This window comes from Nipponia nippon, unplaced genomic scaffold (assembly GCF_047370975.1).
Source record: "Nipponia nippon isolate SJK-2023a ecotype South Korea unplaced genomic scaffold, ASM4737097v1 scaffold_8, whole genome shotgun sequence".
Lineage (NCBI taxonomy): Eukaryota > Metazoa > Chordata > Aves > Pelecaniformes > Threskiornithidae > Nipponia > Nipponia nippon.
The window spans coordinates 25,012,554-25,038,491 of NW_028262402.1; the positions used below are offsets into that span (position 1 = coordinate 25,012,554).

At 37.3% G+C, this 25,938-nt stretch overlaps 1 protein-coding gene across 4 annotated transcripts in view; it reads right to left on the bottom strand.

Moving 5' to 3' along the window:
* FBN2 (fibrillin 2) overlaps window positions 1–25,938 on the bottom strand; it is a 180,680-nt gene that overhangs the window by 11,865 nt on the left and 142,877 nt on the right. For all 4 annotated transcript variants that reach the window (XM_087741308.1, XM_087741306.1, XM_087741307.1 and 1 more), the window contains 18 exons: window positions 25,294–25,419; window positions 24,032–24,157; window positions 23,318–23,470; window positions 18,376–18,444; window positions 17,714–17,839; window positions 16,770–16,895; window positions 16,221–16,346; window positions 14,819–14,935; window positions 12,564–12,692; window positions 12,138–12,257; window positions 8,115–8,240; window positions 7,723–7,875; window positions 6,190–6,255; window positions 5,782–5,907; window positions 5,556–5,675; window positions 4,222–4,344; window positions 3,665–3,796; window positions 2,168–2,293 (listed from right to left, as the gene is read on the bottom strand). In XM_087741308.1, the coding sequence (XP_087597434.1) occupies window positions 2,168–2,293; window positions 3,665–3,796; window positions 4,222–4,344; window positions 5,556–5,675; window positions 5,782–5,907; window positions 6,190–6,255; window positions 7,723–7,875; window positions 8,115–8,240; window positions 12,138–12,257; window positions 12,564–12,692; window positions 14,819–14,935; window positions 16,221–16,346; window positions 16,770–16,895; window positions 17,714–17,839; window positions 18,376–18,444; window positions 23,318–23,470; window positions 24,032–24,157; window positions 25,294–25,419 (2,190 nt within the window). The remainder of the gene's footprint in view (window positions 1–2,167; window positions 2,294–3,664; window positions 3,797–4,221; window positions 4,345–5,555; window positions 5,676–5,781; window positions 5,908–6,189; window positions 6,256–7,722; window positions 7,876–8,114; window positions 8,241–12,137; window positions 12,258–12,563; window positions 12,693–14,818; window positions 14,936–16,220; window positions 16,347–16,769; window positions 16,896–17,713; window positions 17,840–18,375; window positions 18,445–23,317; window positions 23,471–24,031; window positions 24,158–25,293; window positions 25,420–25,938) is intronic.

Consider the following 25,938-nt stretch of genomic DNA (forward strand, 5'->3'; position numbering starts at 1 on the left):
GCATTTCAGACACCCCTGAAGTTCAGTATCTGCATGAGTTGGATGTGAGTTTTACTTCTAGGGAAGTTGTGCCCTGGGGCATATTTGGTGAGCTTTCTTGGTAGTAAAACAGGCTGTGGGCCAAACTGAGCTTCCACTTAAGCTGCCTATGTTTGGCTTGCATTTGAACAATTTACTTGGAGGGGGGTTAGAAGTTTGTTTTGTTTGTTTGTTTTACTGGCCAAAATAGCATGTCTAATATCTATAATTACCCTGCTGTGGTTTAAATGACAAAATCCTTAGCACTTAAAAGTGTCTATGCAACAGTGGCACTCCTAGATTTGGGGGGGGGGGAGAATATTTATATGGCCTTACTGTTGATCTGTCCCTTTCTAATTCTCTTTCCCTTAATTTTTAAATCTTTCGGTTAATACCTGTCAATCATGAAAGAGGGGCAAAATTTCAGCGTCATTAAGCTCCTACAAGTTTCCTTCAGACAGGCAGCTGAGGACAGCGGAGATCCCAGCTTCCAGTGCTAATGGAAACTCTATATTTCGCAGACATGATGTCTGCTAAATAGGCTATGTCACCTGTCCTATTTGTTAATTAAAATGGAGACATTGTCATCTATGGTCTGACAGATGCTTATGTTTTTAAATGAAAGATTTTATTTTTTTCTCTTAAAGCTAAAAGTCAAAATGCTTCAGATTCCTCAGAATGTGTGTATGTATCAACACCCAGCTGACCTTCTCTTTTACAAGTGTGAGGAGCAGAATCTGTACATTTCTTACACGAATCAGGTAAAATGCAAACTTTGGCTTTAGGCAAAACTTATTTTGGGTGCCCAGTAACTTAACCGTTTACATCAAATAAAGCTGTCCCCACTGAAAGTGTCAGTTGTGTGAGACAGCATGTTTACTGTAGTAATTTGCAAGACTCAGCAGATTTCTATTCTAGATAGGCATATGGTGCATGTCTTTATGCACATTATGACTTGAAGAACATATAATGCTTTGTCCCCAATTTGAGATATGGAATAAATTTTAATGTGAACAGAATATAAAGGTTTGCACAATATATTTAAAATAATGTAAGACAATGTTTGTGCTTTAATTCTGAAGAAATACTTTGTTTCTGCCAGACTCATTTTTCATTGTAATTTCTGACCCAGGAAACCCTAAAGGAAAAGCAGCAACGAGCAAACTAACCCAAAGTGTAGTTTTCAGAAAATAGTAATAAAATCATATATTAATTATAAGAAAGCAATAATGACCTCCAAGCAGGGTATTTCCTTGGCATTAATGACTGGCTGGGGTTAACAGACTGTGGCATCCTCTTCCCATCTGGTCTAAATACTTAGGAAATACCCTGCACTTCCAACATTCCTGCTTTGCCATGAAGTCAGCACACTACTGATGACAATTTACAAGCAGCTGTTTTTTTAGTACTTACATAAGATAATATACATGTATTTTTGATGTAAGAATATTAATAAATACTCATACAGTTTCAGTACTGTAAAATATTTTGAAGTATCTACACTTGAATACTGATCATGAAAAAGTAAGGTTTTGCAGTTCTGTTTGATTTCTAAAAAGGAAGCAATTAATTTTATAGTGCAAATGAAAAGTCTGAACATATTGAAAAGGAACTACAGGTTGATGAATATAAAACCCTTCATCAGCATTTAATGTGCAGGCCTGCCTCAAAACTTTTTAATATATCTTGCAATTTTTTGGTGAAATCCTAGTATTTTGTGTTCATAATCACTGTCTGAATTAAGGGTGCAGAAAATTCAGATGCCCAGTTGCAGTATTGTGGTGCATAAGATTGTATTCTGAATATGCAAACACTTAGTTTTGGTCTGCATCCCAGTTTTTGATCTATTTAAGGTAATTAAATTCTGTTTCTTCTTTAAAAACTCCTGTATTTTGTCTGGATCGTGTTGCTCAGCACCACATTTATGTCCTTGGGAATTTAGACACTTCTACGTGAAGCCCCTGATTGCTAAACTCAGCTGACATACTCAAGATGCTCCTCATTCCTAGCATTATTTAATGTCATGTCATTGTTTCATTAATAATGATAATTATTTAACTTCTGTAGATATGATTATTTACACTAATTTACACTCTACATCCTTTATACTTTGATGTAAGATGAAATATATACAAAAAGAGGCATTTACCAAGACACTCAATGCCTGACGGACTTGACAGGAATCCTTCATTACATTCGCATCGGTAGCTCCCAATAACGTTCATGCAACGACCATTTTCACAGATACCTGGCTTGGTGCGGCATTCATTTTCATCTTTACAAAAATATAATTTAAAAAATTAAGTAAATTGTTGCAAGAAAATATATCAGACTCATAGAATACATTAATTATTCTGCATAATATTTGCAAAATATTTGCAAGAAGTGGAAAATCAACAACCGATTAAGCCCTGAAAGGACTTTCCTAATAACACTATCCTATTCCATTCCTTATGTACTGCATCCTAGGACAAAAGCTTTAATCCTTGTACGTTCTTTGCAACTTATAAGAAGAAGCAGAAAACACTGGCAGCAGAGCAAGTTCTAGTCACAACTTTTACCTGGCAAGTAATATTTAAATAAACCTGGAATACGTGCATGATTTGAGTAACAAATTTTCACTTTGTAATCATTTAGAGTCTCTGAATACATTTGACCTCTTCTGCAATCAGTCACATTTCAGTCCACACGTCATTGCCCCGAAACAGTGTACAATCTTAGTGTATTTTCTTCCATAGCTAATGGCATAGATACTGTAAGCAATTACACACCTTTACAGATGCTTAAAATAAAACCTCAGAAAAACCTCAGGTGATTTAAAGGCATCATTACATGGCAAAAAAAGGCAAAGTTCTTGTTAATATCGATTACTTCCCCTGAAAAAATCATAAAGATCTATAAAGGAGAGTAGTCATTCTCTTGCTGAAGGAACACTGTTTCAAAATACTTTCATTTAAAGCATTTACTGAGATGAATGTTTTTTTTTTTTCCCTCTGAGCCAATGACAGTCTCAGCTACTTCTGTCCACAGAGAACTTTGGAATAGTCTAGGTTTTTTTTAGGTATAGTTTCCCAAAATGTAGCTATGGTTTCCCCCTCAACTAATTGATAAAATGATGGAGGAAAGCTGTTTGCTTACTTACAGGATGGAGAATTATTTTGAACTATGGCAGTTCCCACATCTTTTGCTCTTCATGGCTTTTATATGTTGTTTCAGAATCTTACAGTTTTAATTCTTTAAGGAACTGCCACATTATTTATAAACAGTATTAATGCTAAAGGAAATGTAACACTTTTTTAATGATAATTTGGCTTCCTACTCATCAAATGAGGCTCTCTTTTGTTTGGCACCTTAATTTTTTGAATTTAACAAGTGTCTGAAAAACTTTCTGATTTTGTTGTACAATAAAAGAAACAAAACCAGAGTTTTTCTTCTGAAATACTTATTAGTCATTTACAACTACTTTCAGATAAGGCTCAAGCCTTGAAACAAAAAAGAAAGTTTAAGATGTTGGGCATCATTAGCTATCTTAACTGTCCCTTATGAACTGCTATTTTCTAGTTTACTACACACATATACAGAGAATTTTTCATTTGTTTGCTTGTTTGTATTTCAGTAGATGTCTTCTTCCCTTTCTAAGCTTTACCTATGCAGCCTTCTCCATCAGGTCTCCGGGTCATTCCAGGAGGACAAATACACATGAAGGTACCAATCAAATTTTTGCATATCATGCCTCTTGATTCGCAGTCATGAAGACCTTCAGCACACTCATCTAGATCTGGAAAAAAATATGTATTTTGTGTTTGAACTTCCTTCCAGTAGCTTCAGTTACTTAAGACAACTAGCACTTTCTCAAGAAAAAGGACATACAGACTTCCCTAACTAACAAGCACTGAAGAAAAATCTGAGATCTATGCTTAATTGCAGTTGCCTTAATCTTTGTGAGCTGTATCGTCATGTTAAAGAAGAACTTCACCATTGTGACCTTCTTGGCTTTACAATCCCCATCAAGGGATGCACTTAATAACAAAAACACTAGATACTGGTCTTACATGAGTCCTGAACGACTAAATCATCATCTGCTGGGCTGTTTGCTACATTCCACTGAGAGGATGAATGCAAGATGCACAGAAATATTTGGATTATGCTTTGGCCAGTATAGGGTGATGGAAGTTGGGGAAAAGTTTATACATCAGTCATTACCTTTGCACATCTTTTGGTCTTCTCTTAGTTCATAGCCTACTGGACATGTGCATTCATAGAAACCATAGGTGTTGATACAACGAAAAGCACACAGCAAGGGATTCTGAGCACACTCATTTATATCTGGACAGAAAGGAACAAAATAATAATTCTCCACTAAGTTTTAAAACAATCACCAAGGAGGTTTTTTTATACCTGTGCTTCTCTTGTCAGCTAAAAAGTATCAGAAATGTAATAATTCAAACCAGAAACTTGTGGACGTTTGGTTTTGAGTAGCCAGAGAAAACTAAGCAAAGCTCTGCTTAAAAATAATGGCGTAATAAATATGGAACTACTTAAGCTTAGAATGAGAAGTTGGGACAGGCCTATTTCAGATTTCTATTATATGATCATTTTTTAATGTATTTTTGTGTGATGAGAGATGTCCGCTTCTTTCCCGACAAAAAAAAATATTCTTGCTTCAGAAAGTAAGCTAATTATGATTCATAAAATACAAAATTTGTAAGAAGCATCCTGATCAGCATCTGATTTGTACACAAATCCCTCACTATGAAAAATAAGAGGTGCTTAATGAAACTAATAGGGGATTAGTTTAAAAGAGATGAAAGAAAACACTTCTCTAAGTAGTGAGAGTAGTGACATTCTGGATCTTGCTGCTACAAGTGGCTGTGGAGGCAGATGGTATCAGCAGAATCAAGACTGTACTGGACAGATTCTTGGACAACAGATCTGTAAGTGGTTACTAAACCCACTCTGCAGAGATGCATTCCCAGTTTACATCATATTTTCCCTATATCCTCAGCTCTCGTATTAGAGGAGCGAACTGCAGAAAGTTGTTAGTCATGCTTGTATGCTGAATTAGCATTTCAGCTTTGAGGGATGAAATAATGGACTAGATGGACCAGTGGTCTGACTTCACTTGAGTGAAGTGAGTATAACTCACTTGTTACCATAACTGTGATGAGCGGGTCAGTTCATAACTGTTCTGCCTCAGTTATGAAGAATGCTTTGCAAATTCAGGTATTTTTGCAATGGTTAGCTATACCATTTATGAGGATATTTTGGGGGCTCAACAGTTACTGTTCCTCGTCCCTGCCCCCCCGCTTCCAACAAACAGCTGAATAATGTAACATACCACAACATGCAGTTTGGGAAATCCTGTGATAAACTGAAAATACTGCTTAAATCAATTCAGGACTTCTTTTTCAATGACATACTGAAACTTTTTTTTTCCTTCTAATTATTATAGCACCAAAGGCCTGGTTAATAAAGTAATTTGAATACTGAGGACTGCACAAAAACTAAAGGAAAAAAAAATAAAGAGGACAAGTTACCTTCACAATTCATCATTGGGCCTGGCTCAAATCCTTCATGACAGTTGCATTCAAAACTGCCGATCACATTAGTGCACGTACCATTTCCACATGGGTTGCCAATTGAACATTCATCAGTATCTGTATATAATGAATAAATGCAAACTGAAGAGAACTGGGACACATTTCAAATTGTGTTTTAAATTAAAGTGTTACAATTCTTATAATTTATGAAATATGGACACACCGATGCAATGTACTCCAGTGTAATCTAAGTTGTATCCCATGGGGCACTCACAGCGGAACGATCCATCAGTATTGATGCAGTGACCATTTGAACAAATCCCTGGGCTTTCAAGGCATTCATTGACATCTAAAAAGCAGGACATTATTAGCAACCACTTAGCTGATACATTTCTGTATCAAGTCTTACAAAAGCATTTTACAAAAACTAAGCACCCTATTCTGTTTGTCTCCAGCCATGCAATTTCAAAGGTAATCTTTTAATTATGATTTCATAATGGTCCATGTTTATTAAAGGTCAGCCTCTTGTCACGTGGGGCTGTGGGGAGTAAGCTATGACATACTGTAATATCCAAGTCTAGTTTTAAGTATAAATATTTTTTTTAAAATTATCAGTAAAAAGAAAAGCTACCTTCACGTGTATCATCAATTCCAGGAATAGTTCCATGACCATATGGACACAGGTCTTGAAAAGCAACTGTAGAGGTATGTTTTTTAAAAAAAAGGAGTGAGAGAGAGAACCATGACAGATGGTTAAAGCCACCCAAAAATCTTCTGTATCACATTTTTCAAAACTGTCACCTGTTTAAATCATGGTCATTACTGCTGTCTTGCCAGATGCAAAAGTAACACTGTCTCTAGGTCAGGGAATCATAGAATCATAGAATTGTTAAGGTTGGAAAAGACACTTAAGATCATCAGGTCCAACCATTGACCTATCACTGCCAAGTCTACCACTAAACCATGTCCTCAAGCACCATGTCTACCCATCTTTTAAATATCTCCAGGGATGGAGACTCAACCACTTCCCTCAGCAGCCTATTCCAATGCCCGACTGCCCTTTCAGTGAAGAACTTTTTCCTAATATCCATCCTAAACCTCCCCTGGCATAGCTTGAGGCCATTTCCTCTCGTCCTATCGCTTGTTACTAGGGAGAAGAGACCGACCCCCACCTCGCTACAACCTCCTTTCCGGTAGTTGTAGAGAGCAATAAGGTCACCCCTCAGCCTCCTCTTCTCCAGACTAAACAACACCAGTTCCATCAGCCGCTCCTCATAAGACATGTGCTCTAGACCCTTCACCAACTTCGTTGCCCTTCTTTGGACATGCTCCAGCACCTCAATGTCCTTGTAGTGAGGGGCCCAAAACTGAACACAGTACTCAAGGTGCGGCCTCACCAGTGCCGAGGACAGGGGCACTATCACCTTCCTGGTCCTGCTGGCCACACTATTCCTGATACAGGATGCCGCTGGCCTTCTTGGCCACCTGAGCACACCGCTGGCTCATGTTCAGGCAGCTGTCAACCAAAACCCCCAGGTCCTTTTCTGCAAGGCAGCTCTCCAGCCACTCCTCCCCAAGCCTGTAGTGTTGCATGGGGTTGTTGTGACCCAAGTGCAGGATCCGGCACTTAGCTTTGTTGAATCTCATACAGCTGGCCTCGGCCCATCGATCCAGCCTGTCCAGGTCCCTCTGTAGGGCCTTCCTACCCTCCAGCAGATCGACACCTCCACCCAACTTGGTGTCATCTGCAAACTTACTGAGGGAAGTATCAATAGAACTCATTGAGCTTCCGTGTGTGCATGCTTGGTGCCTTCCCCTTCCTGTGCTTGGAGAAAACCAAGAACTGAAAACTGTTGATTACTTCAGGGATTCTTGGGACTGTCCATTTTGCTCTTGTCTTGTGCGTAAAGAAGGCTAGATCTACAGATGGAGGCTACTAGTTCATTTCTCTACAGAGCAAAACCAACAACTCAGTATTTCTCTTTTTCTGTGGTTTCTTCTATTTAATTTTGTTCCTTTTGTTGACCTGAAAATGGTTCTAGAAAAGGCCGTTAAGAGAGAATGCCAAAAAGATCTCTCCTTCTAATGATCAAAAAGGTACAACACAAATGTGCTCTTCCTTTTCTCCCCCCTAAAAGGCTTTATTTTAAATCTTGATGTGTACCTTCTTCTTCCTTTGGACAGAGCTCACAAGGATCACCCCATCCTTCTCCTGGCATTTTACTGCAGCAACACTTTGCCTTTGTGGTGTTGAAAGACTTTGGCACTGAGCATTTCCCATTCTCAAAGTTAGTGAAACAGAAGCTCTGGCGAGTATCTAAAAAAAGAAAATACAGTTACATGGAGCCAACACCTCCTACCTGGTTAGATGATGACTTGTCTAGCCCTGAAAGGAATAATGTTAGCCCAGTGTTTTTCATACTGTTTTGAAAGCACTTCCCAATGCTCATAAGGGCATAGTTTGGAAAGGACCTGCAGGGGTCCCTTTTTACTCATTCTACAGAGTATCTCTTATCTGTTAGAATAAGTCATTACATTCCTTAATCATGAACTTACCAAAACATCTCCGTCCATTATCAGACAGCACAAAACCTGTAGGACAGATGCACTGGAAACCTCCTGGAGTGTTTGTACAAGAGCCAAAGAGACAGATGTTGGGATCCTCGTTACACTCATTAATATCTGTAAATTAAAGGAGAAAATGTTCACTGTAACCCCATTGGCTGTGAACTCCTTGGCTGAGAAAGATCGTTTATTTATTTATTTAACTTCAGCAGGAGGTGCTCCTCCGATAAAGCACCCAAGAGATAAAGCAGCCTGAAGGTTCCACTAACTCTTTCAAATCACAGCGTTTCACTGGCATGCACTTTCCTCTCCGAATACCATTCTCTGTTCTTTGTCATATTTATAATACAAACATTTAATAAATGCTTTCAGGCTGAAATAGAGGAGAAGATGTATTTCCCACAAGAAAAATGTTTTTCTGTAAACATAAAACATTCAAAGATGAATTTTTAAAAATCTGTATGTTGGGGGTTCTTTGTAATTAAAGGTGGGCTTTTTTCATGCTGATTGACTGATTCTTGAACTGAAACTATAGCCAGTTATTAGTAGAGGGAGGCCTATGATTATATTTATATATTCAGATTTATATTTACCAGTCTTCCACAGCCACTCTTGATATGCTATTCAAAATTTTTTCCTGTTCAATTGCATAATTTAGAGTATATTGCTATGACTATTTACATGTGAGATTTATTTTTTTTTTAAATAGAGATCTTTTTATAATTATTAAAAACTTAAGCCAAAACAAGAGTACTTAGTATAAATACCAACTGCCTGTAAAATTGTGCAGCTCAAAGAGTATCAGGCTGCATATCCTGCATCTATATAGACAACAGACAGAGTAAGAAAAGTAATACATTAATACACCTTTGATTTTTCATATCTATTATTTTAAACTATATTTTAATTTATTCTATTCTGCGAATACTGACAGAAGATATAAGCCTCCTTGCTAAAGGTAATTATAATTTAATAAATTCTGAAGTGTATTTTAATAATCTTCAAAGCTATACCTGCAGTACAACCCCTCCTGAGTCTTTCAGTAAGGGATATTAAAAGAACATCACAGAGACCTATGGCCGTATAAGTGTGCTACAGTAATATCCATATTGATCTTAATCAAAGTGTAGGCAGGAATAGGTATTCTCCATGAAAGTGAGCTTCATGGATGTTGAGCCACAAATTTGTAGTGCTGATACTTGTTAGACTCTCTACTATACTGAATCTTAGAAAACTGACCTGTATTTAGCAGGTAAGGAAACAATGGAAATAGTCTTTATCACTAGGAAAATATAAGTGGAGTGATGGAAGAAGTCGGGTAGGAATAGATTCTGTGAGGTTACTTCTGAAAAATGTTACCTCGAGTCCCATTTTCAGAAGTTACTATTAGGTATAGCACATGAACAAACCACTGTAGCATAATCTGGCATATGACCAGTAGCTTCCCATGGACAGGCTCTTACTATGTGAAGCATTTTAAGTCAGCTTATTTCAGTGAAAAAAAGGTACTTAATTTCCCAGTTAGTGTAGCAGTTGCTAATATACAAAGCTCAGCAATTCAGCTGCATTAATGGGACGGAAAATCTGTTCTTTTGAAGTACTGATTATTACTGTAATGAATGGATTGGGACTAATGGAAGAAACTCTTCTTGTGGCCATGATGACTAGCCAGACTGTGAAAGTAAACGAGTCCTCTCCCCTTCATTCCCATAAAATGAAAGGAAATATATTAAATGGGTAGGTGAAAACTAAGAATTTTTCTGTGGCTCCCATCTGGTTTGGTTTCTCCTGCATATAATCACCCTGAGCTCAAAGAGTAATCTAGCCATTGCCAGCCTTCACGTTACAGACAGAAGTAATGAATTCTTATAAAGCTGTTTGCATATAAGATCAATAGAAAGTAATGGGGAACGTATGTTGCAAGAGCTGTCATAATATTAATCAAAGTATTAGTACAATCACATGTCATTATCTAGGCATTTTCTAGGAACTTTAGCTGCAAATTTTCTGGACACATGGCAGAATGAAGAAAAACAATGCAATTAAGTCCCTTTTACTCATTTCAGGAAAAAATCTGTTTGGCAGTCACTGATGCTGTCAAAAACATCAAGAGATTCAGTCAGGATATTAAAGTGGCCATAAATAGTGACATTCCTGGGAAACCAAAAGCTTTCATTTTAGATTCATGATTTTACAACTGTAGGTGATTTGAATTAATCTCAAACATAATTGCTAATATGGAAACAGCAGCTGCCAAAAGAACCACGAAGTTGGCAGGCAAACTGAATGTGGTGGTATGATACAAAAAGATGAGAGAACTCTGGGGCTTAGAAAATACAATATATTATTCAAGAAAAAAATTCAAGAAGGTTCCTGTGATCCAGTTCCTGCACCCATACGGATTAGGTGTCTATAGGCCTAATCTTTATGTCCTCACCAGTGTTTCCTTCAGTCCATATAAGGACAAGCTGCTCATTTATTACTGGAAGTTATTTGGATGAATGAGTGTCTGGGGTGTCACACCAGCTAACTTCAGTCATTTAAACTGAAAATCAAGTTACTTAATATAGTCACAGTGGAAAGACAAGTGCTTATTTTGTTCCCTGACCATGCAGAAACTTATGGCTTCTGGGTTAGCTACCTAAAACTAGTTGTGTGCACCTTCCTTGCCAGGTGCCCCACATAGTTAATTTAAATGCCCAATAAATTCACAGTAGTCCTGTACTTTGCTCTGCTGGAAAATGCTGAAAATGCTCTGCAACTTGGATTTATTTCTCATTCTCTGCCACAACAAATCTTAATTCATTGTGTGACATTCAGCTCCTGAATGAAATTCAAGGCTTTAAATAAGCCTATTATGAACAAACAAGAACATGCAAACTGATGAAAGGTCTGCTGTACCCTCTTCCTCCTCCTGTGAATCTCGGCAGAGAGACATTATACAAAACACGAAATCAGAAAATAGTTGTGAGAAGAAACCAATTTAAGCAATTGTTCCCATAAGCTCCACAATTTTATCAAGATTTTTAAACTTCATAGCCCTTGGAAACCAGAAGCGTAGTTCATTCATTGATTGCCAATAATTACCTTTCTGTAAACATTATATAAATCCAGTACACAGCTTGGTTTGTTTTATGAATGATATTTACAAAAGAAAAAAGAAAACTGAAAGAAAGATTGTCCTAGTTTCAGCTGGGACAGAGTTAATTTTCTTCTTAGTAGCTGGTATAGTGCTGTGTTTTGGATGTAGTATGAGAATAATGTTGAAAACACACTGGTGTTTTAGTTGTTGTTAAGTAGTGCTTACACTGGTCAAGGACTTTTCAGCTTCCCATGCTTGGCCTGGTGCACAAGAAGCTGGGAGGGGGCACAGCCAGGACAGCTGACCCAGACTGGCCAAAGAGCTATTCCATACTGTATGATGTCATGCTCAGTATAGGAACTGGGGAGAGTTGGTCGGGGGGCAGTGATTGCTGCTCGGGGACGGGCTGGGCATTGGTCGGTGGGTGGTGAGCAACTGCATTGTGCATCATTTGTCTTGTATACTCTTTTGTCATTATTAATATTATTATTATTTTCTCATCCTCTGCTGTCCTACGAAACTGTCTTTATCTCACTGTGCAGGTTTTACTTTTTATTTTCCCAGTTCTCTCCCCCATCCCACTGTGGGGCAGGGAGGATGAGCGAGCAGCTGTGTAGTACTTAGTTGCTGACTGGGGTTAAACCACAACAAAGATAAAATACCATTTTTTGGAAAAGTAAATATTTTTGTTTGCATTAATGAAGAAGTTAATGTACAAAATATAGTACAATACAGTACAAAATATCTTGCCTTCCATTTTTTAAAACCTCTTCCTGAAGACTTTTCCTACTTACTTATTCCCTATCATTATGATTTTAAATCAGGCAACATTCACAAACATTAGGGTGTACAACTACTTTCCACCAAGTTAGAACCAGATACTTTTTCTAATTTTTAAATTGTTCAGAAGCAACAATTACAACTTGCCTTACCAATACAACTTTCACTTTTTACTTCATATCCCGGTGGACAGATGCATCTGAATGATCCTTCCAAATTTTGACAGGTACCAGGAAAGCATGAACCAGGTAGTGCCACACACTCGTTAGTATCTTTGGAGAGTAGATGGAATCAAGAAAGATTTAGGATCATGTAATTTGTATGGTAACAAAACAGGCTTATTCATGAAAAAGACTGTAGGATTCTTTCCTATTTTTCTTTTCCTAAGGCATTTAACTGCTTGAAGATGAACAACTATTTCAAAACCCAGTTAGTTCTACTGTGCTTTCATTAAAGTCATTGTCTTTTTTTTTATACTTAGATACTCAGATTGTGGTGCTTCCCTCTAGAGAGAAGCTAATGGTTTGATTACTTCAGCTCATCAGTACTTTACCATCTCCATGTGGTATCATACATACCAATGCAATTCTTCCCATCTAGAGTGAGTTCATATCCTTCATTACATAAACATTTGAAGGAACCAATTTCATTGAAACACCGTCCGTTTCTGCACACCTGACCAAAGAAGGAACTGCACTCATCGATATCTGTTAAAAAAAAAACCAACAAAATAAAACCCCAGAAGCGAGAGCTGAGTCCCAGTACAGTTTATACAGTATGTTATAAATACACTCAAGCTGCAATATATATTTCTGTGGAAAAGGCAAACCTTGCAGCAAGGGAACAGCTGACAGTGGAAAGTAACTCTCACTCAAGTGCATTAAGGTATATGTTCTATTTAAACAACACTCTTTTTTTATAGGGTATTATAATTTTCAAACTTGCAGCATTACCTCAGCTACTGCATCTGGAGATATTCAATTACTGCCAAGTGACTGTACGATACTAACTCCAGACACAGAAAAGAAAATGTTACATAGAATGTTCTGGATTTTATCTGGATTTATATGCGCTTGAGTTTCGTCCTAAAATCTGCCTTGTCAAATTTTGGAATACATAATTTGTTCTGCATAGGATGATTTTGTCCTTCATAGAATCATAGAATCATAGAATGGTTTGGGTTGGAAGGGACCTTAATGATCACCTGGTTCCAACCCCCCTGCCATGGGCAGGGACACCTTCCACTAGATCAGGTTGCTCAAAGCCCCATCCAACCTGGCCTTGAACACTTCCAGGGAGGGGGCATCCACAACTTCTCTGGTCAACCTGTTCCAGTGCCTCATCACCCCCATAGTGAAGAAAACAGTTCTGAAAATGAGGTTTGAAAATGCTTATTAGTTTGTAGAGTTACTTTAATAATGCAGACTTAAAGGAGCACTGCATAAGGAAAAATATAGAAGAGAAAGTGTCAGAATAAATGAAAATGAGATCAGATAAGCATCGTGGTGTAAGAACAACTTACACTTCGCTGTTTTACAACACTTGAATTTGAATGATGACGACTAACATCAGTTTTACTAAAGAGGTTTTAGTCTTCTTCAGAAGCATTAAGTACCTGCTCCTGAAAAAGATGTACTTTCTGCTTCAGCCAGTACAGCCATGCCTGTGTTACTAGTTTATTCCATAGCGCACTTCTGTGTTACAGTCCTACAAGCAGAAATACCTCCAAAGTATTATATTGGGATGGGCTAAATTGCCTTTGAATGACTGGGATAGTTTGGAAGAAAGCCCCGAGGCTCTCCAAGCTGTCAAGAAGAGTGCTAACAAAAGGCCAAGTCTCTGAGTCAGCTTGGGCTCCTTGGCCTTCTTGAAAGCACAGCCTGGAGCAGAGGCGCTGAATGCTCCTGGCAGTAGACTGGCTGCTATACTGCCAAGGAAAAGAACCTCTTTGGCAAATAGTGCCATTCTTTGGCAGCAGACTCTTCTTACTTGTTCAAGTTTTTAATTTTTGCTTTCCTGGACAAGGAGAGGATTTAAAATACTTAGATAAGATGTTTTAGTTCTCTCCTGAACCAGAAAGGAACCAGTAGACTTTGTTCTGTCTTCCTTCTGTAGCAGGAAGGAATGTAAAGCCTTCATTGCTTTTGGCTTATGCTCTGCACAAAGGAGAAGATCTCCAGAGATTTACGAGCCTGTTCTTCAGCACAGGAAGATTTTAGTTGCTTTAGTATCCAGGAATTTAAATTGTCCAAACCCATCAGATATTCTGGTGTCCTGTGCTTTCGGGAAATAGCAATGCCTGTATAAACTTTGTATAAGCAGAGTTCACCTTAGGAGAACAGATATGGTAGATTAGTGGTACTGGCTTTCTTAGTGCTGGTCTGCTTCCTCTTTCACACTGTGTGCAAGTGTCAAGTAATATGGTGAAATAAAGAAATTATTTTAAATTCATCAGGCAACACTAGTGGTGTGATACAACACATGCTTTTTGCGAGTGGTGCCTATGGAATGTGCCACTAGTCAAGGACGTGTGCTGTAATTACCCAGGGTATCGAATGGAGGTGAGGGCTGCATTAAAATGTCAGTGAACTGTAAGGTTGCCCCAGAGATTTAGGGTTTACATTATATCAAGCTGGTCAGTAAAAAGTATTTTTAATTAGTTTAAAAAATGATAGTGGTGATTAACCTCTAGGGCTGGTAACAGTATCAGTTACTGCATTCAATTAACTTTCTTAGCACCCCGACCTGTCTTCTGCTTAAGTTTTAACTATATACCATCCTCCTTGGCATACCAAGCCAGCAGCAATGAAAAAGTTTGGATTACATCACCTACCCATACAATCATTATTATGAGTTAATTCAAATCCTGGATAACACAGGCAGTTATATGATCCAACCGTGTTTTTACAAGTTCCATTTCCACATGGATGGCGTTCACATTCATCAACATCTGCAAAGAGAAACAAAACTGTATGTGGGAACTGATTTTCCCAGGTATGTGTTAATGTGTTATCTGTGCACAGTGACAATATTCTAAACCTCAGTCTCTCCTTTCATCTGTCACATTTTCTATTTATACTACTGATTTTTACAGCTTCTGGCTACACATAGGAAAATGTTACGAGACATTTTTTATATGTATTTTAAAAGAAAAGATACTGTTACATGCAAAGATAAAGGTAAGTACATGTGTCGTATCTCAAAACATTCTGTCGTTTTATTTTCCATGCTGACATTTCTTAATGTACACTAGTGATCAGAACTTAGTACAAAGGATTGAGTGTCACAGTCCTGGAACTATCTCAAATTTTATGTAAATATTTTATGCTTAAGCCCATGAAAACCTGTTGAAAAAACTCTATAAAGGAGTTTTGTGTCATTGTTCACAAGTCAATTTACATATGTAAATATATTATGTCAATACTACATCTGCAAATACAAAGACCACTTACAAACTCTTGGAAACATCCATTTTTAAAAGGCACTAAAATTCAATGTTTCCTGCTGTGTGTTTCAGTAATTTCTGGCGTTTCATGGGGATCTGGAAGTTATTTAGATCTTCTTCTCCTAGTTCGTGTGGACTTTCTGATTTAGTCCAAATATGAGAAGACTCAAGGCATATATGAATATGTAATACAATGTGAATACGTTTTAAATGTCTGTTTAAAGTTGAAACTCGAACACATCTATGTTACAGAAGACACTGAACTTCTCTATAGCTTAGAACTGACGCGTTGATCATTATTTCAAAAATCAAAATATTTTTTTTGCTATTTTTCTCAGAGAACTGAATTCACATATGCATCACCTTTTCTTTTTAAAACCCTGTAGAACTGATTACAAAACACTAAAAAAACAAGAAAAACACTCCTATTTTGCAATCTTCTTATTTCTTATATAATCTCTATTGTCATCATTTTAATACAAAATGAGTATAGATTTAAGTTACATTCAAGGTGAGATTCTGTTTTTTAAATGAAACATGAACTCAATAGATTTCTAAATAACTGAAAAATCTGTCTCTTTTTTACCTCCAAACTCTATCAGTCTATGATATCTCCTATAAACATCTCCAAGGAACTTCACATACTTTATTCACAAAAATCCAAAAACATATGTGTCTTTTAATGTCACTATAATCTCCTCAAAAATGTAGACTCATCTCCTCCTCCTTTTTTAAAACAAACAAACAAACAAACAAATAAACCACACACAAAAGCATTTTGTTTCCATACCCATGCACATAGTCTGGTCTTGAGATGCCTTAAAACCATTGTGGCATATGCACTGGTAACTTCCTTGCATGTCCACACATAAACCATGACTGCAAACATTAGGAATTTCCAGACATTCATTGCGATCTGTAACAAAAATATAAAACAGATGGTACACATTATTGACTTTTATTATTCATTCCTTTTACACAAACAGGTTTTTACAATCTGTTATCATTATTAAAACCAGACTCAAAATTATCCATAACTAAACCTGAATCATAACAAAACTTCATTTTATAGGAACTTCTTGCCTATACACCTCAAGGTCAAAACTACTGTTAGGATTTGGTTGATACATGAAGAATGTTCTGTAAAAATTTCACTGTGTCTTTTCTTCCCTTCTACAGAGAAACAGGGCTATAAAGTAAAAGCTTTTACATAAAACAGCAGAATACACAAGGTAACAGAGAATAAATGATGCTTTTACCCTTCAAGAGAACCACGCACATACCATTGATTAGGTACAAATGGATTCAAACAGACGAGAAAATTCAACTGATTTCTTACCAACACAGGCACCATTGGGTGAAAGTTTAAAACCTGCAGCACATTCACAGCGGTAACTACCAGGGCTGTTGATACAATCTGCATTTCTCTGACAGAGATTTTCTCCATTGCTGCACTCATCAATATCTGAAATGCCAAGAGTCATGGTGCAGACATCAGAAACCATGAGACAGTTACTTCTGCCTAGAATTTAGACTGTATTGTCCGTCCTGTGCAAGACGAATCTTTTGTCCTCAACAAAGCATGAATATTCTAACGGTCAGCCTCCTATGCCATAAATGCAAATGAAAAGCAAAATCAATACAATTTCATCCATAACACCCTTTTTGGATGAAGGAGGATCCTGTGAATCCAACTTACTACACAGTGAAGTGGCTTTGCAATTTTAAATGTCTGCCTAAAGAAATTAGGTTTTGTATTAAGAAATATTCCTCTTTGCCTTTGAACTGAAATAGTACGTGGCACAGTTTGTCAGCTTTTTAAGGTGCACATGTCAGCACCTTGAATACCAATGACAAAACTTCCGTTGACTTTAGGACACAAAATTTCACTATTAGCTTCTATGAATCTCTCTACCTATAAAACTGTAGAAGAACAGACACAAGATGGAAAAAAACAAGGAAACATTTCTTGGAGAAGTTTTAGGAATAAGAATTAACTTTCCTCCCTAAAATAAAATAAAATTAAATAAAAGCATTAAATTTACTTCCTATTTAGGAGTCAGTGGATTGCTTGACACGAAACTACTGGAAATTTTATTAAGTGCATGTGCGTATGTATTAAAGACAAATATGTCACAAATTGATTTATAGACTTGAGCCATACAAAAAAGCTCACAGTCTGTCTCTTAGATTTTGAAAAACATGTGAATTAAATGTTCCCCTTCCCTTTAAGATAAGCATGCTTATGGGAACTAAATAGAAAATAACGTAATTTCAAATCACCTTCACAGACCAAGAGCAGGTCATTGTAGCTGAATCCAGTGGGGCATTCACAGCGGAAGCTGCCAATCTGATTGATGCAAACACCATTTGCACAGATTCCTGGGATTTCCTTACATTCATCAATGTCTGAAAGTGAGATCAGCCAGTCAAAGTACAGTACTTCATGGCTTTACGTACTGTTTGGATTCTCAGTTTCACTGTGCTTAAAACTGAGTTGAGAAGTTCCTCTTAATCTACAGAAATTGTATACAGGGTATAAATCTAAACATACACCCATTATGAGAGAAAATAAATGATGTGAAGTTCAGGAAGTGATCAAAACAGAGTAATACTAAATATTAGACAAGATGCAGAACTGTTACAAATGTGTAGATAAGTCCCGCAACATTTTTGAAGCCACAGCCTTTTATCTTACCAATTAAAAATCAAAACCATGAACTAGGGCAGAGGGTGAACGAGAGATCATAACAAAATGTAGACATAAAAAAATATAAACCGGAAATATTTTACACAAAAATTGGTCTCACAATTTATGTGACCTTTGTAACTCCACAATGAAATTAGAATTTTTTTATATGAAATGCTCACTTTGGTACCATTATGCAGCTGCAACAATCTTATGCAAAACAATTTTTGATTCGAATAAGTTTAGTAAAACTTACCAACAGCTTTTCCAGTATGAATGTCAAAAGTGAAGCCAGGAATATTCCCGCATATATTCTTGAATTCAGCTAGAGCAGAACAGAGAACAATGCATTTTTAGCCAAGATTTATAAATCTGCTAAGAAGTACTTGTAGTCTTTTCAGCTTTTCAAGAGCTGATACAATCCAAATCTACCCAGAAGAGTCATTGCCTTCTGTACAAATTGTATTGAAAATTCAGATTGCCAATAAATGAATTGGAATTGAAACATTAATTCACATTTCTCTTTTCTCAAATCTTCGCAGACTTTCACACATGAGTAAATGTCTGGTTTGAGGAAGCAGCACTTCAGTTTTTCTTTTAAATAGAACTCCTTAACTTGCCTTTTAAGGTTTATTCCTGCTTGCTAGACATCTGTAGAGAGCATCTGCAGGAACAGTTTCAGATAGGAGAAACAGATCTAACTTACCAGTACCTAGCCTTCTTTGACAATACTATCTCTGTTCTTTTCTGCAGAGGTTACTGCAGCTTAGTTCCACTAAACAGTAGAGCAGAATGGACGCTCTGCTTTAAAAAAATATGCTCCAAAAAAGAGCATTGTTTTAGTATGCTCATTTTATATCCTTTTTTCCAGAGCGTCTTGATGATCGGAAATTCACAGTATAAACAAAGAACCCATGGTTTTCCAGGCAAGATGTATAAAGTTGAGTGGATTTGCAACATAGAGAGAAAAATTTCCAGCATGGAATCTATTAATTATTGCAGGTTGTAAGAAATAATGACTTCTTTTAAAAAGGTATTTCTTATAAAGCATCTATGCAGGCATGAGATTTTACTGGTAAAACAGTGCTTTCCAGAAAAAAATGTATTACACATTTACAGTACATTGATAAATTTTGACCTAGGTAGAAATATGAAAAAATGACAGGCCTACAACTATAACTATGTTGAATTTGTAAAATGCTGACTACCAGTAGAATTGCGTACTGAAAGCCCACTCGTTTGAGGGGAGCAAAATAATTCCAGTGTGGAGACACAACCAGTTTGAATGAACGGTTCTCCTGAAGTGTGTGTTTGCAAACAATAACCATGCAGCTGCTATTCAGCATCTTTTTAGATCATATCAGCATTCAAATTCCCCAGAAAAATAATAAGTATCTTTCAATATTAAGTTAAACTATCATTAAGGAAAAATTCCAAAGTACGCGGTAGATACTTGCACAATCAGGGCGTTAAGCCGAGGTAAAATATCCTTCTAAAGAACGTGGATAAAATTTACAAAAATGTGCCATTGACATAAAATTCAAAGGGGTTCTGGAAGTGTAATACCTGGAGACTTCCATGAGCGCTTGCTCCACCAGTCGTGCTGCTGAGGACCTACAGGAAGCCTATTATCTATCCAACGAGAGGAAGCATATGGAGTCTACCTTTAACTCACCTCTACATCTGAAACACAGACAAATTACTAGGCATCTCTTCTAGCACCAGAAAAAGAGAAAGGAGACCCTTCCGTTTTCCTGTGAGTAATGATCTTTAATCTAGAGCAGTGATAGTTTATTTCTCTACTGGCTGTAGTCTGAGTTTCCCGATTGTCTACATTTTAATGGCACCTCTTCAGTAGCTTATAATTTTGTAAAGTTTAACCACTGGGGTTATAACTTGAATAATTGTCTCCCTTAACCAAACATTCTTATTTATTACAACTTCAGCAAATGTAGTTGATCATTGCTCAGAATGAGATTTGGCAAAATATTTTTCTCATATTCAAACATTCTTTGTTACTTCCTGTATAAGCCAAGTAAGATCCAGGTTACCTGAACTTCAGCATTTTCTTCTTTCTTCAGTCCTATTGTTTAATGACTGCTTAATGCCTACCAAGGTTATACTTGCAGTACAGGATACTGGGCCATAGAGGTCCCTGCCACAGTGTTTTACCATCCAGCAATTTTCTGCTCTTTTATATTAACATGTATAACATTTGAGAGTTAGAAAACAGTTCTTTTCTGCAAGCTTTATGCCATTTACTACTGTCAGTAAACCTGTGAAACACACATACTAGATAAAAAGAGGGCCTTGTGTTCACTACCCTGTCTCTATGGGCAATGATAACCTACTCCTGTGATAACGCCTAACCCATCAGGTCTGGGAGGATGAAGTGGAGGCTCTGCGGGTTGCAGGCCTTCTTTCATTCTGTGTTATGCTACCTACATGTTCCATGCTTTCCATTTAATAGAGTTTTTCCCTATTTTTTTCAGTTTGCACTGTGTAGAGAAAGAGCATATAATTAGGTAAGGACTGTATAATAATGCATTTATATACAGTGCCAAATTATCCATACACAAACACACCAGAGATTTACTTTCTGAAGCTTGACTTTGCAACAATGACTTAAAAAGTATTTCAAAACCCCATATACTTATCACTATATTACTTTTTAGGACAAAAAGATCTATCGCATAACCGGAAAAAAACTTTCTGAGGTCAAGCACTCCTGAAATGATCAAATCACGAAAAAGTTCTGTAAATACTTGGTTATCTCTTAGCAGTGAAGCAGCTTTTTACACTTCTTTGTGTGGAAAAAAAAACCCAAACAAGAATGATTATTTCTGATTAAAGTTTGTATGGTAATGGTTATGATCTGCACAAAGTGTAAAACCAAGCAATACAGTCTTTACTACCTAAAGTCATCAAACAGAGATTGATTGTTAAGCATAAATATATGAAAAAGAAGAAAGAGCTCTGTTCACAAAGGAAAAAAAATGCAAATGCATTGGCATGTGAAGTTCATTTAGAGGAACAATATAATTCTCATCAGAGCAGAATAATGCTCTTAATGAGCTATTGGGCTCAGCCTAGCAAACTGGTTAAGGTCACTGTATCATAACCCCTGTCTGTGATGTATAGCCCCTACCCAGATTTCAGAACAACTGATTATACCACATAAGTGCAGCTATTCAACCATTTACACTTGGAATTTATGTTTGATCCCTCATGCAATCTCTTTTCATGATGAAAAAGGTTCAACCATGTCTCCAAATACAGTAAAGGCATTTAGAAGAACTAACAAGGCAATATTGAAATTTCAGGAAATATTTTAACCCCGTAACTGCTTGCAGACTAAGTGGAGTTGTCTTAACAAATCTTTAAAAGCTGGAGAATTTTTTGAGAACTTTAGTCTTACCAATTTTAAAGGAGAATTCTTTCCTCCACCCAAGAACATTAATTGCATGAATCCCTGCTAGTACTTTGCTGTATTTTTCTCATCATGTTGTCATCATGATGACAATTTTATGGCACTGAGATAAATGACTATGGGAAAGAATTTTATGAGCTCTCTGTGATAGCAAACATGTATTTCCTCTCTCAAGCTTATTTCCACCTCTCATTCCTAATTGCTAGGAACATTCCTTCTTTCTCCCTCCTCCTGCTTAAGAAAGAAAAGGAAGTGGATGTTTTTTTCTTTCTGTCCCATTTTCCTCCTCTTTACTGCTTGTGGGGAAAAGTCTTTCCTAAATTATCTGCTGTTTCCCTTATGTCACCAGGATAAACCACTTGGAATGAAAGTAATACATTCTTTACACTAACATCACAAATGATGCAGCACCAGAGGTATGGGCTTAGTGGCAGTAAACTTGGGGCAAAGTCAACTAAACAATAAAATGTCTTTGTGTTAAACAGACACACGAGTTTTTTAGTTTTATCTAGGCACCTTTGCTCTTTCTACAAATGTAAGAATCTTCTAATGAAGGCCAGGTGCTACTGTCAGGTTTCCAAGCTGGTGATTCTCCCACCGACAGTTTTTCTGATTTGAGCTTTCATGGGTGTTTTGTTCTAGACTAACTGAAAAAGAACTGTACCTTATTATTTTCACCTCCCTTTATAGAATGGAATTTTTACTTCCCTTTACAATGCCCTGCTTATTGAGCTTTTGCAAGTTCATCACATTCAACAGAGAAAATGTAAAAGCAACCAAGTGGATCACGCTCAGATGTGAAACACAAGTGAAAAATCTAGGAAGGCAATACACTCAGTAATGAAACCCAAGCTTTATCTTCTGACAGATTAGGACTACCAGGATAAATGTATCCCCAACTACGCAGTACCTAAGTTATACTATCCTAAATTAATTATCCTGGAAGACAGACCAGGCAGCAGGTATCTCTTGTCAATCAGTGTCTTCAGCCTCAGTATTATTGCCTGATGACTGCTTTTCCATAAACCTCACAGTGACAGCTTTAGCGATGGGAGTTCTATAATCATGCATGCAGAAAACTTGCTTATGCATACTGTGCCACCCTGGTGGGTCTTACAGGTCTTACACAAACACAGATTTTTGACATAAATCTAAATAACTGAAAGTAATTCTATGTCCATACAACACTTCTGAAAGCCTTGGTATTTGTTAGAAAGAAAGAATAAAACAACCACAGCACACTGATTTTATAGAACACCATCACCAAAAAAAAGGTCTGAATAACTAGATCTACCCACAGATACCTGTCTTAGAAACATCCTTTTAGCTACAGGGCTGACATACTCCTGCTGATGATGAGAAGGTCGGTCTGCACTGTCCAGGCCTTTTTATTCATCTCAGCGACACCTGACAGTAGTTTGTTCCCTTGCCCTTGTCTTCAGGGGCAGCTGAGGGGGAAAATATGCATGTTGTTCCTGATTTTTTTTCGTGCAGGGGGAATGATTGGTGTTTTCAAACTACTCAAGCGGTATCTTTCCACTCAATATTCAGTGATACTTCTTCCACTTAAAAATATGGAAGAAATACCTATTCTTGTTTAGCAGACTAAGACTTAATCCAGCCAGTGACAGGATGGCAGGGTATTGTCAGTCTGGTCTGGGAGTACAGCAAAGGTTTTTTGGGGCTGAAATGTTAACTTTAGCTAACAGGTCAAAGGAGCAGATGAGCAAGGAAAGTAACAAAATGAGATGATTATAGCAGGCTTTACCTGTTCCTGGAGTTGGACATGGTTCACAAGGTTTGTTCCAGGCTTTCCCAACATTGTATGTGCAGCAACACATCCTTTTGGTCACATTGAAGGGCAGTTCATTCTCACAGGAGGTTCCATTATAGCTTCTGTAGCAAAAGCTTTTCCTCATGTCTAGATGTGAGAAAAGAATCACTTACAAAGCAACCAACAAACTAACTCAAGTAAATATCAATCCCCCTACCAACCTAGACAGTGGTTCATTAACTCTGGCTTTCAAATGCAACCCAAGCATATGCATGGATGCATTTAAAAATAACATACAGATTGAAGTAGTCTACATTCTTTGTTTCAGACTTAACTGAAATTTGACATATTTTCAGTTTTCATTCAAAGACAGAAGGGGAAAAAGGAAAATTCCCAAGAAATCAGAAACACACCGTAGATGCCCATCAGATCCATTTGTGTTGTAAACCCTACCATTTGGAAATGACTAATGAAAATAAAAAAAGATTTCTGAGTTCTGATAAGGAATAAGAGCACTTGAATGCTGCACGTCAGTCATTGGGATCTCTTTCCTGGCTACATGACATAGCTGTCTGGGAGTTAAAGATAGGAAAACGCAAGACAAGGCTTTAGAACTGGCCTCAGCTGAAAGGAAATTTTAAGCAGAGAGTCTGGCCCCGGAACAGTCTGATATTCAGACAGTGCCAGTAAAGATGACATTTTGCATACCCATGCAGTTATGTCCTCCGTTCACCTGCATATATTCAGGTGGGCAAATGCAGGTGTAGTTCCCCAAGGTATTGTAGCAGGTGCCAGGACCACAGACACCAGGATGTGCAACACACTCGTCAATATCTAGAGGCCAAGTGAAAACACTACAATTAACAAGGGAAAAGAGGTCCTAGCAAATGTTTCTGAGAAATATGACCATAATAAACCATGCTAAGATAACAAAAACATTTCATTTAAAGGCTAACTTGGAAAGTACAGCTCAGATTTGGGTTAAGTAGTTATTGTAACAGCTGCTGAAAAGTAATATTGTTAACCTCTATTAAGTCCAGCTAGTGAAGTGCAAGAGAACACCCTAAGTAAGTTCAAAGCTGTTGAATTCACCACTGAGACTGGAGCACATTGTGCCACATCAATTCCACAAAAGACATTCACATCCTCTTCTCACAGGAATGTTACTGACACTTTTCACTTCTGTTACTGTGTTCACTACTCCACTGAGAAATGAGCTTTTAAGTACTCTATTTAGAAATAGGCAAGCTGAATAATTGCATAGTCTTGTTGCTCTAACCTGGGGTCTTCTTATTTAAGGTATTTGGGGTGTTAGCCTTTTTTGCCCATACAGTTTTAATTTCAAACCCAGTTTGGTCAGTTTTCTTCACCTGAGCTTAGTAAAGCCTCAGGATTCACAGGTTCTCTTCTGAAAGAAGACAATTTTTTTTCTCACAAAGTGAATGAAGAAGGGGAAGCTGACTTACAACACTCCCAAACTAAGAGAAACCATGAAAGATTCTTTACATTTTTGGGTCTGTTTACAATTTTTGGTGCTAACACTTATGACAAACGTCAAACACAAAAAGAAGGCCAATACTAACTTTACTTCACGTCACGTAAATTAAACTGCTACTCTGAAATACTGTGAAGAGGACACCTTTTCCCACTTAAAATACAGAAAGCCTAGTGAAACTAGCAGGAGATACAAGGTGTTGCAGTAAGAAGCCAGAAATCATGAATAACCACCATCTTTTAGTTTACTAAATACACATAGCTGAGATCTATCATGTAGAAATAAACATTAGTATATTCAAGTGTTGCATTTCAAGTTTTATATTAATCATATCGCTGGTGCCAAAGATAACAATTTTAGAGAAGATTTTAGGTGAGGTTGTGGGTACCATATCCGCTTATGGATTTAAGGCTAAAAACGACAGTGTTTTTCATAATTGCACTGTGATAGAGAGGGAGGTTTCAAGGGACTCAACCTTCACAGATTCTTGTCTCTTCACTGAGGTAGTAGCCTTTTGGACATTCACACTGGAAGCTGCCAAAAGTATTGATGCAATTTCCACCTTGGCAGAGACCTGGCAGTTCCTGACATTCATCAATGTCTGAAAATAGAGAAAAAAATCCACCATATTTTCATTCCAGAATGAAAAGAAACAAGAGACTTTACTCCCCTGAAATTTTACCAACTTTTTTTACTAGCTTTTAACTGTCACGTAGATTTCTTCATGAAAGCATGGATGAGATGCTCATTCTCTTCCATTTAAATAGCTCTTCAGGAGCACGTTTCAGCTTGATGAGCCCATGGAGTTCAACTTCCATTACTGTTTACAGAAATTTGGCATCTAATCCCTCATTCCTGCACACTCGTTGGAACCAGTTTCTTTGTCCAATGAATACTTCCTGAAACTTACACCTTCCACTGATAAGCTATAATTTTCATAAATGACTTATCCTTCAGGGGCCGATTTCAAAGGCCAATTCAAGTAAGGGACACACAAAAGGTATGCATCAGTTTATCTTCTTACTGAAATATTGTTGGACTTCTTCAGTATTCTTTTACGGTGTGCCTTTTCATCATGTTGTTGTCCAATTTGTATTAGCAGAGGGTTTTGCTTTGCGCT